Source organism: Alligator mississippiensis, chromosome 4, assembly GCF_030867095.1.
Source record: "Alligator mississippiensis isolate rAllMis1 chromosome 4, rAllMis1, whole genome shotgun sequence".
Taxonomy (NCBI): domain Eukaryota; kingdom Metazoa; phylum Chordata; order Crocodylia; family Alligatoridae; genus Alligator; species Alligator mississippiensis.
In genome coordinates, this window is record NC_081827.1 from 117,906,008 (window position 1) to 117,918,291 (window position 12,284).

At 42.7% G+C, this 12,284-nt stretch overlaps 1 protein-coding gene across 2 annotated transcripts in view; it reads left to right on the forward strand.

The window, feature by feature from the left end:
• Positions 1-12,284, forward strand: part of CACNA1C (calcium voltage-gated channel subunit alpha1 C) — a 774,332-nt gene that overhangs the window by 666,928 nt on the left and 95,120 nt on the right. Inside the window, exons 21-26 of one of the 2 annotated variants that reach the window (XM_059726515.1) lie at positions 3,731-3,790; positions 3,932-3,991; positions 7,860-7,966; positions 9,844-9,931; positions 10,425-10,532; positions 12,164-12,216. In XM_059726515.1, coding sequence (XP_059582498.1) covers positions 3,731-3,790; positions 3,932-3,991; positions 7,860-7,966; positions 9,844-9,931; positions 10,425-10,532; positions 12,164-12,216 — 476 coding nt within the window. The remainder of the gene's footprint in view (positions 1-3,730; positions 3,791-3,931; positions 3,992-7,859; positions 7,967-9,843; positions 9,932-10,424; positions 10,533-12,163; positions 12,217-12,284) is intronic. The other variant, XM_059726516.1, reaches the window with a different exon arrangement.

Sequence of the window (12,284 nt, forward strand, 5' to 3'; positions counted from 1 at the left end):
GTGCCCACTGACACTGCTGCAAACCTCTTCAGGCCAGTACAGTCACACTGGTATAAACTCAGTGTTATTGAAACTGGAGTCTGGTCATTAGCATTTGAATGCAGGGTGCAAAACTATCAACAGACTTGAGATAATCCTCAACAAATATATTAATGTCCTTTACTGAGCAGGCCTTAGAGGGCATTCAGCACAGAAATGCATTCTCACCTGCTTTTCTAAAAATTCTTATTAACCCCCATAAAAATTTCATAGCTCTTTTAGGTATGCCAAGAGCTGCCTCAATTACTTTGTGTCATTACCGAAATGAAAAGAGTCAGCAGTTGCGTATGAGATGTCTGGGATCTGCTCTCCAGAGAGGCATTATGGAGCTTTTCTAGTCTAGTTTTTGAAGAACTTGTAACACTTTGAGAGTCATTAATTTTTTAAAAATTGTTAAAATATCACGCAAGAGGATACGAACAAGAAATTTGAGTTGCAAATTCAACCTGCCTTTATACTTTGGTAGTATAACTGCGAGATTGTGCCCTGCCATATGCATGAGGCTGGGAAGAAGGTGCAAGCAGCCTAACTCTTCTTGTTCACTCACACAGAGACAACACAGGCTGGTCTATGGCCTCTTTTGTGCATAAAGTGTCTGCAAGGCTAGTAATGCTATAGGCACGAACCTCCACAAAGTAGGCAGGAAGAGTGGGCTCTTGGGAAGGGAAATGTTCAAGCAGTCATATCCCACCTACTCTGAGTTCCACGTACCACACCCAGAAATGCAGTAATGAAGACTACAGGGATTCCCTATATGGTCACTTATGAGAACCTCTTTCTCTAGCAGGTTTGAGAGCAGCGCCAGGGACACACCACAAGTGGCTTCACTGCTGCATTTCTGGGTTTTGTGTAACAGGTGGAAGTGCTGAAGAGGAGCATGCCCAAAATGAAGCTGGTGATCTGCAGTCATTTCCATCAGGCACAGCTTTGTGCTTCTATATGAGTGTTGAAAACTTCTTCTGGGCCAGACACACTGCCTTGTGCTGTTCTAGTGATGCAAAACAGCTGTAAAAGCATTTTTATCATCTAATTTAATCAAGTTCACTGATGCTTTGTGTCATTAGAATGATGCAAAGCAGCTGGAGAGTAACTGCAAATCTGGTCAATTGATTATAAAATTATTCCACAAAGGATTGTAAATCCAAATTCTGCCTCAGACTACGTGCATCTACACGTTCATTAATGTGCCATAATTATGGCACATTAAATTTAGTACCTGTAATGGGTACTAACTTAATGCACTGCAATCAGCGCTCCTGCGCATTAGCATGAGTGAATACTTTTTAAGTGACATTAATGCACATTAGACTAAATCTACTGCACATTAGCGCATTAGTATGTTTTTTGCCAGCCATACTAATGCACAGTAGAACTAGTAGATGCACCCACAAATAGGTGCAACTTCCCATGAAGTTTCTGGGACAAAATTTCAACCATGACTTACTGTGCTTTAAGATATATGTTCAGTAATTAAACAGCAATACTTGTCTCTGTTTGACCTTTAGTATATTTGCAAAATATTCTGAGTTCCGATTTAATTTACAAGTTGTATCTAGATAGCTCCACTTGTTGCAGTAGTCATTCCATATTTATGTAGCATAATAATACATTTGAATCTAGATAAGTGTAAGTCACACCACCACTTATATCACACAGGATTTGAACTGTGAAGTCTGGAGATAGGAAATATGTACCAGAGGTGGAATCCATCTCCCTGTCATTTGAAAGATAATCCCCTGTTGTATGTTTATTAGCGTTTTGTCCAGCCAAGTTTCACATTTGCCACATGATGGGGCTTCTACCACTTCCTTTGGGAAACTATTCAATTTAAGGTTTAATTCAACTAACAAGACAGCAAGCCCAGGGAGAAACATTTTCGATTTGCACATGTAACAGTGTAGTTAAAAGAAAAGGGTTCAGAGACTCTGGCAGATTTGACTACATTATGAGTATTTCCCTATAGCAGAAATATAGAGGGTAAAACCCAACCCCTTGAAAGTCGATGGGAAAAATCCTGTTGCCTCCTGTGGGATTGAGATTGATTCATAGTTAAAATGTCCATGTCTCCTGACATTGCCTGCTTTGAAGGTCATTCTACATCTCAAGCTGTCAGTACAAAAGATGGATGGGTCATCCTCTTCCTCACTGCTTTCTTGTGACATGGGCCACATACAAACATTCATTTCTAGTGGTGGAAGTTTTCTACCACTAGAATTGTTTCCAGGAGAGGGAGCAGTATAGGCATTCAGCTGCTTCTCCCCACTCCTCATGCCTTCTTCAGAGCAGTGGGCACCGGAGCAGTGCAGCAAAGCCCCTTTCTGCTCCTCATACCAGGGATCACAATGTGAGAAGTAGGTGGGGAGCTGCAGCAGTTGCTCCTCGCCTACCCTCCTGATCTACAGGAGGGAACAGAGCAACTGTGTCCCATGCCCTCTCCAGACCAGGATGACCCCAGTCTGGGAAAGACAGGGGAGCTTTTCCCTGCCATTCAACTTCTCTTGGGACCAGAAGGAGATGAGAAGCAACTACTTCTCCTGCCTTCCCCAGACTGGGGTGACCATGATCTCAGAAGGCACAGAGGGCATTTCCCCACTGCTTAAATCCTCCTGGTCTCTGGACAGAATCAAGCAGCAGGGAAGTATACAAGTACTTCTGCTCCCAGGAGTGACTTCTACTGGATTGGAGATGGCTTGTTTTTCTTCCAGAACCACCAGTTTTGTTCTGGAAGAAACTATGTGAATGTCTGTCCCCTCATGGTTTCCACTGGGAGAGCTGCAGTTCTCTTGATAGAAACATAACACATATGCATAGCCTTAGTTTTTAAGGCTAAGGTGTGTTACACAGTTAGAAGCATTAATGCATTTTCAGGGACTCAGAGTGGAATAGGTGCATAGGTGGGTATAGATATATGTAACCATTGTACCACTGTCAAAAGGTGCTGCTGTTACCATGCAACTGCTTGATTCTGCAGCAGTACAAGTGTAACAAAACCGCTCCACTTTTAACTGCTTCATTCAGGATCAAAATTGGGGCAAGTTAGCTCATTGTATCACTGCATTATCATGCAGATGTAACAGTTAGGTGGTAACAGGTGCTATGTACTCCAAATAGCAGTTCCCCCTTGCTTTTAAAGCCCCTAAAAGGTACATTGATCCATAAAGTTAGATACCGAGTCAACTTCAGCTCCTAATAAATGGAATAAGATCCTGGCCCCTGTTGTTCATTCTAATTCAGGACAAGTCAGGAGTGAGAGAGAGGAATCACAACCCTATATGTCTATTTGCAGTTTGTTTTTCTTCCATTGCAACCAGGCACAGAAGTTAATAAAAGGAACCCATATGTTTTTCCCCCAAGAGACCAGCCCTTCTTGTGTTCTAAGTCTAGAAGTATATTTGGGAAATCCTTGAATTGTCTGTTCTTTATAAAATTCAAACAAAACAAAACAAAAACGTGTTTTGCCTTCAAAGCCCTCATGGGATTGTCACTCGCAGAAAAGATTTCATTTGATGTGCTTATTGTATCTTGTGCCAAGAACTTCATTGCATTCAACAGGGTGTTGTTACAGTACCATTTTTCATATATTTTGCTTGCCTCCTGTTAGCAGGCTTGTGCATTTTGATTTTGGACTATTTCCTGTTATAGTGGTCAGTCACTGATCTACACCCCGCCCTTATTCCCTTTTGTTTTACAGATTCTCTTTTATTTTGATATAGTTTTTACTGTCATTTTCACCATTGAAATTGCTCTGAAGGTAAAGTGCCCATCTTCTCTACCATTACCTGTCACTCGTGAGCCTCCTAGTTATCTGCCGCTATCTGTTGCTAACACACACACGCCTGTTTGTCTCTGGGTCACGCTCAGTACCACTAACCCAATTGTGCTTATTTTTCAGATCCTAGGCAATGCAGACTATGTCTTCACTAGTATCTTTACATTAGAAATTATTCTTAAGGTAACCAATATTAGCAATACACTTCTCTCTTTTGTCTATGTATCACTTTAAATCCCTGTTATCTTCACAGACACTATTTTCTTTGGCTTTTATCTTATGAATAGTTGTCTAAAACTTAAACAAGTCTTCTGTTCAATTTTGATATAAAAATTACATTTTACTATAAGGCCAGTGTCAGTATGATGCTGTGTTGGGGACTCAATATAAAAGGGTATTCTTGTCAGGAGATATAAAAGATGGCTGAGGAAAAAAGCCTAAACATGTACCCCAATGGTTGCCATTCTCTGCAGGATGTACAAAGAGCTCTGAGCCTGCACACCTTTTGTAGGCCAGACTCATGTTAGTGTCAGCTGGTGTTATGCTTCTGAGATCTTCTGAGGGCTTGCAAGATGGCACTGTATAAACTGATGCCCCTTCTCCCAGGGGTCAAACTGATGCCCCTTCTGCATGCCGTAACTCGGTGTCAAGTTCTGAGTTCTTCCCAGTCATGAAACTGGGGTTTGAGGAAGCCAAACGTCTATTATAGGCTACAATTAGCCCAACTAAACAAGAGAAATCAGAAGTAAACAGGGACCAGTGGTGATGTGTAGGGGATGCACAGGGGGGCACGTGTACCCCCTGAGAGTGCTGGTGTATTCCCTGACAGCCAGCGCTCCCCAGTTAGGTGATGGGCAGGTGGGAGCACTGGTGCCCCCCCCCTCCCCCGCGAGTGCCAGCCAAGGAGTGGGGGCGCAAGGAGAAGCGGCACTGGCACTTCCGGGTCAGCACGATTGGCCACAGAGGGACCCCCCCTCCACCCCAGTTGGTGAGATCAGCCATGAGGGAGGATGCCCCTCCAGTCACTGACTAGCTGCTGGGGGAGCACATGCCCCCCTCCGTCTCGGGAGGCACCAGTCGCCCATGACAGGGACCCAGCATAGATCTCACTGTTGAGGGATGGAGGGAGAGCTTAGCCTACAGGTCACTTAAAGTATGAAGGACTGTAACTGGGACGGTTACTCATGATAGAAAATTACTGATTGAGAGAGTAAAACTGCCTGGCTGATTTACCCCCTTCTGATTTCCCAGGGAAACACTCTACCCATGAGGAAATGTAGCAAGAGAATGGTTTGACTGTGGAGAAAATAAAAATATGCTACCTCTTTCTTAACTCTCATTTCCCCAAATTGATAGTCTAATGCTTTAAATAACAGTAATCAAGCAAAGTTTCTGGCTCTCTAAATGCAGGGTTCAGTTGGCAGCTTGTTTTTTGTCACAGCGAGCTGGTTCTGAGCTCTGGCAGGTAGCAGCATTTCTCCCTGGAGTTGCTAAGATCTTGTAACTCAGACAGCTAATGCGATATCCTACCAAAAACCAAGAGGACAAGATGCTCCCTGAGTATTGTTCAGGACTGCACTTGTCTGTTTGGCTTCAAAGCACCACAGCCATGGCACTCTCCAAAGAGGTTCACACTTCATGCTGTGCTGCTGTGTGCAGCGTGCTTATTTAGACCGTAAATCTAAGTGTCCACAAAGAAAAGCATGGCAAAAAGGAAGCAAAGCAGCAACCACATTTCAAACCAAATTATAGCCCAGGCCTCACCTCTCTGATAAGGAGACCTTCAGTCGATTTGAATGCACAGGAGCATAACATTAGTAGCTCAACCCCGTTCCCTGTGAAGTAAATGCAGATCTCTCCTTGACTTCAGTGGCAGTTAAATGAACCTGTTAACTAACAGATCCCTTACCATATTGCTCTGCTTTCCCTAGAGAATTGTAACTTGTAGTAACTAACTCTGGGATGAAATTCTTGCTCCACTGATGGCAAAACTCCTGTGAACTTCAGTGGAACTACAATTACCTCTGGACTTTCCCTAGATATAGAGATGAAGAGAGTAAGAACTGAGCACAGGATCAGGAAATCCTGACTTTTAATCCTATTTCAATTATTACTTCACAGCTTGACCTTAGACAAAGCACATGATCTCTCAGAGTCTGTTACTCTGCCGTCTTGCATCTTGTGCAGTCTTTTGTGCAATGTTAGGATAAATAGTAGCAGTGACTGTGACTGTACAAGGTTGGAGACGATGGAGAATCAAGCTCCATCATGAAAATTGAATTGGTAATACTCATAAAGAATATAATTAACAAGTTTTCTGCACAATCTTTTGGACACATGAACTGCTGCATAAACACAAATTATATATATTTTTCACAGTGGCATTGGAGTTGCTTTGGTCTGCCACAGGTGGAAGGCAGACACAGAGGGAAAAGATTTTTTTTGCTATTTCCCCTGAATATTATTAAATCTTTCAACAGGCCACAAAAGTACCACAATTGTATAGTACTTAAAATTAACAGAGCTTCCTATCTTTATTTCAATGGCGCCCCCTCTCTTTCAAGATTGCCATACAAAATAAAGGTCATGGTTACCACTTTTGTCATGGCAAGAACCCTTCCCTCCCTCAATCTGATGTGTCCATGAAGTATAAATTCTAAACTGAGTCCAGAGTTTATACTTCCTTCCTTCTAAGTTCTGTCTGACTGATTGGTAGTCAGTTCCCTAATGTCATAGATGTTTGGTGAATAATTAAGTAATATGCTATACCATGTTCTCTTCCACGTTCCTTTCGCTGAAATTGCCATGAGCAGCCATGCTTGGAAACTATTATCAAATTCTGCATCACATTGTCCTGGGCTGGTAACCAGAACCAGGAAGCATTGTTAAGCATGCTTACTGGATTTTTTTCTGATTGTTTTTCTTCTGTTTTGAGCCATCTGGTTAGAGCCAGTCATTCTGAGAAACTGCAATGCTAGCCTTACCTTTTTAAATGGGTCTTAGCCATAAAATTCAAATCATTGCCTAAAATTTTCAAAGCTCAGAGGTCTTTAGGCCTGAAGTTTTGTTTCAAACCCATTTCTAGTTATATTACCAGTATGTATATTTCTGGAGCCTTAAAATTCCACCTGTGTACAGAAAAGTTGCATATTTTTACACAGAAACTAATGCTTATTCACAGAGTGCACTATCCTAGAGGAAAGATACCTAGTAAAAGAAGTGGATTCTTCATGTTCCAGAAATGTAAAGTGCTCTCAATGACTGATATCCCCGGTACAAACGTCTTACACACATTGTCCCATGGAATCCTTTCCTCAGATATGTAAGAAAGGAACAGAGGGAAATGGAAAAAAAAACCCCAACACAATTTATTGAAAACAAATGTAAACCATATGAGGCTTCAGACTAAGGGGAAAACAAGGCATGGAGATAGGGAAGTGGGTTTCTGAATATAGGGAGCAAGTCAAATGGAAAGAGAATACTTCCTGTTGCTTTAGCCCTGGCCTAAAGCATAAAACCCCCAAGTAATTCAGTTGCTGTTCTTGCTCAGAGGGAGGAGGGGCTCCACTGTCTATTACCAATGACCTAGCACCCAGAAATGTCACAAAAGAGTCACTTTCTGATTTCATATTTTTACTCACTCTAATCAAGTTTTTAAAACATGCAGGCATCTTAGTCCCAAGTGCCCTCTCCTATTGAAAATAAAGGGGAAATCATTTGGTTTTCAGAAAGAGCTCTTTTTGCAAACATTCACTGTGTGGCTTTCTATTTCTGAGTAAAATTTTATATTCTGTCTGCTTTGATTCCAAAGAAAGAGTTGCCATAGGCTCCACAGGAGCTACCTTTCCCTCCCTCAGTTCATTTCCTTTCCATGGGGACCCATCTTGTTCACTTGGGTTTTGGATAAAATGGTCACTGTGTTAGAAATATTGTCCTCCCCCTCTCACAGAACATACGTTTGAGCATGACCAGCTGAATATGATCTGAGATATGATTCCTGGGCAACTACTAATGGAAAAGTTTGTTTGTGTCTCTTTGTCCCTTCCCACAGATGACTGCATATGGGGCTTTCCTTCACAAGGGCTCCTTCTGCAGGAACTACTTCAACATCCTGGATCTGCTGGTAGTCAGCGTTTCTCTCATCTCCTTTGGGATCCAGTGAGTGAGCCATTGTCCACTGGAGGGCCTTTTGAAGGGGGAGGGAGTCAGTGGGATAAACTCTGTAGGTCATATGGTCTTTCTTTTTTCCTTGCATTGTGTTGAATACCAACACTCTGAAATCTCAAGATATTTTTTTCTAGCTGGTACCAGAAGTTGGAGAAATTTATTCTAGTTAGGCTAGTAATGCATCAGGTCAATTTGGTTATAATTACCTGGAGGGAGATACTGAAGGTACCAAATGAGCGATATAGTGTGGTCAGCATTTAAAACAAAGATTCATGAGACCCTTGGACTCCACTCATAGTTCTCTGACTTTGAGAATATTTGAGTGATATTTCAAAGTGCGTTACTTTGGGATGTTCGCTGCAACATGTCCATTCTTCAATTATTCCTTCTGTAAAATGGGGATATTAATATTTGGCTACTTCACAGGAGTATTTTGAGTCTTAATCAATGAATGCCTACCAAGTGTTTTGAGAGCTTTAGGATAGAATTGCTGAGTTGGTGTTGTTGTCATTGCCTAATCATTGTGCCACACAACTTTCTTTTTATTAATTAACCATGTTAATAGCATTGCATGTCTATGGTAAAACTTTCTACCTCAAGTGAAAGAAAGTCTGAGGATAATGCCAGGGCAGTTCCAAAATAATAAGATCCCAACTGATCCTATAATAGCTCAGGTGGTTCCCCTTAACTGAATAGCACCTCACTTAAGATCAGATTCAAAGCCCACTGAAGTCAACTTGAAAACTCTCATGAACCTCAGAAGGTTTCCAGTCAGCTTCCCAAGGACAGTTCAGAGTTAATTTTGGCTGTTCTCCCCAGTCTTCAAAGGCTTCCATATATCAGCACAGGCATGATGTTCCCAAAAACAGTGGGAGGGGGCTAACATTGCAAAGCCATAGGACACATTCTGCATTAAGGAGTAAGTCCTGAAAAGGGCTATGCCCTTTGATGCTGATCTAATCAGACATTCACTAAGTTGCATAACGTTCAAAGTAAGCATCAGCACTTTTTTGGGGTCAGAACCCAAGCACCTTGCCATACTGAATGCCAGATTGGGTGTTGTACCTTTATACGTGCGAGTCACTGGGAAGCTCCTTTCAGTAGCATTTCAGTGGAGTCCTTCTTTGTGCCGTATCTTAAAATGTCTTGTGATGACTTCATCTTGGCAGAGTTTCCATTATATATCCACAATGTATTTGTCAGCTTGACTTGCTGAAGAGAGCCCTCCCTGTGTTCTCCTCCCTTCATGAATACAACTGAGATGGCTAGTGCTATTTGGATATAACCAGGGGCTGTACAGACGAGGTGGCAGAACCTGCACTGATAATTCAGTATGGCAGTTACCAAGCCTATCTTGGAGCTTTTTGAAGTGCCCCCAAAATACTTCCCCTCCCATGGGGATTTCTGAAACATGATTACATTTAAAAAAAAATGCAGATATAAGTTAGAGTACCTTGTTACTGATGTCTCTGCATTATGTTTACTCACAGAATGTTTTTTTGAGGGAAATAAATTATTGTAATGAGCTGGCTAGTGGTTTTATGTATCATTGTCCTCCAGCAGATTAAATCAAAGCTATATTAATCAACATGTCATAAGCAGAGCTCTGACAGCCCATAGAGATTCTCCTGTCACCGAAGTTATAGTAACCTGTGCTTTGAAAGCAAAGGATTGAGTTCTAACCTTGTAGTCACCTTGATGCTTTGAACAGCTGTAGCATCAGCAACAAGATGACTCTAAAGTCTTAAGTGGCCTGGGTTTCCAAGAATATTTACAAACAAGAAAGACTGGGTAAAAGTCAAGCACCCATCTTCCCCTACAGTTAGGCTCCCTTCTCTTGCTATTGATTCACTGATGTTTTCTTTCAGATCTAGTGCCATCAACGTAGTGAAGATCTTACGTGTACTACGAGTGCTCAGACCATTGAGGGCCATCAACAGAGCCAAAGGGCTAAAGGTTAGAAAAATTCTGATCTCCTCAGGTAGTGCTTAAATGCTAGAAACCCAAGTTACCTCTGGCAAGAAGTACCAGCCTTTTAAAACAGTGCAGGTAGTATTTGATCACTGTTAAGGCAAGAAGGCTTAAAGTACATTAAGTTTGGATTGATTTGCAAATGGCCAGATGTATGTATTTTGATTCTTTCCTCTTCTTTGTTAGTAAGGTCCATTTTTATGATTAGGATGGGTATTCAAATATACATCCATCATGCTGCTTACTAAATATTTTATAGAGATTAATCCTAGTATTTTTCTCTGCTTTTCTACTAGTTTACAGCTTATAGGTGTAGAACACACATTCTAGGCATGGCTTTGGGGTTTTTATTTCCTTAAATGCCATTTTGTAATATACTTTATATACTTTACATTTTTTTCTGAACTTATGGATTCCTTCCACAGCAAGAGCAGCTCAGAATGGTCCAGTTACTCTTGCCTCTGTCTTCTATTTGCAGCATGTGGTCCAGTGCGTGTTTGTTGCCATCAGAACCATTGGGAACATAGTGATCGTCACCACTTTGCTGCAGTTCATGTTTGCCTGCATTGGAGTTCAGTTGTTCAAGGTGAAACCTATTCATTCACCCCCCTCACTGAACCATCTTCTGGGATAGGGAGAAGAGTAGAGTGAAGAAGTAGTGGGGGAGGGAAGAAAATGGAACTTCCTGTTACAGAGCAGAAAATATGTCCAGCACTGTAGAAACTGAGTCCCAGAACCCAACTCCCATTACCCAAGACCCAAAACCAAGACCAGACATGTTGCACAGATGATGCACTTCATCTCAGATCAAAAGAGTAACATTTTGTCAACCTGTTCTCCTGCCAGACAGTTTGTAGCAATACCTTAGTGGCAGTGGTGCTTTTCATCTGGGCTATATCCACACCCATGCCTTATATCACTTAGGCTAATCTTGAAAGTTCCCTTGGATTTCTTTTTGGGCATTGTCATACATTGCGCTTAGGACATGTTAACTGCACCTAAAATGCAAGAGTCTGCACATTCAATCACTAAAACATATGCTAAATTCAATAGGATTGTAGCAAAGTTATGACTTTTCACAGATCATATTAAGTAACATGTGTTCAACTATCATCTGACCACTCCACAAAAATAGCATGAGCAATTTGTGGTCCCAGGGCTGAGACCTATGATCCCAGCCCCAGGACTGCATAGGAGATTCTAACTGGCTCCAGTGCAGCCCCAGGGCTGAGACTGACAATCATTTGATTGTTGGTCCCAGCCCTGGGACTGCATAGGAGTCTCAACTGGTTCAGGTCCAAGGACAACAGAATCCAGCAGCAGGGGCAGCATCCTCTCCTGGGCTTAGCTCCCCATGTCTCCCTCCTCCCACCACCAACAGCAGAGACCCAACTTGCCAGAGCTCCCTATGAAGCATGCAGGCTGGGAGATTGTAGTAAGCATTACCATGCAAATACTCAGAACATATTTTAACTTTTAACACAGCATAGTAATGCTTACTACAACCTAAATCAGCAGTGCCCAACCTTTTTGCCCTTTGGGCCAAATGGGTGGTGCCACTGAATGAGTGGTGCCAGGTGCCTCCATGAGCTGGATCCAGGCAATTGACCTGATCCAACTGCAGGGAGTTGTGCAGCCCAACCTTGATCCCGCCCCTCAGGGTGTGGTGCAGTAGAGCATTCCTGATCCAGGTGTGTTGGGGGTGGGGGCAGGGAGGCAGGGGGCAGGGAGGCAGGGGCCAGAGCAGCCCTAGTCCAGATGCATGGGGATGGGGAAGCAGCCTGGTCCTTGTCTGGATGCATAGGTCATGTGTGGGGCAGGAGAAGAGAGCCCCAATCTGGACACACGAGGGGGTGGAGGATAGAGTGGCCCTAATCCAGACGTGTGGGGAGCAGGAGCTTCCACCACATTTGCCACATTTTCCAACACACAGGGGGAGAGATGGCACCAGCCAGATTTCATGGCTCTGTGGGCTGGATTTGGCCCATAAGCTGGAGGGTGAACACCCCTGATCGAAATAATACGTGCTAGGTGTCCCATGTTACAAGGCTCTTTATTTTCTCACTACTCTCCTGACAGCTGTTGTCACTCAGCTCTTGATGGAGGTACATAGATGATTAAGCAAACAGAACACGCAGTCCCTTTTCTACAGAAGTCCACTGAAACTGCATACATGGTAAGGAAAGGAAATTTCACTCTTCTCTCATTCTCCTCTAGGGCAAACTGTATAGCTGCAGTGATAGCTCCAAGCAAACACTCACAGAGTGCAGGTTAGTTCATCCTTTCCCTGCCAGCAACATTCATGGGCTTCCCTGGGTCCAGTGCTGTAACTGTAACT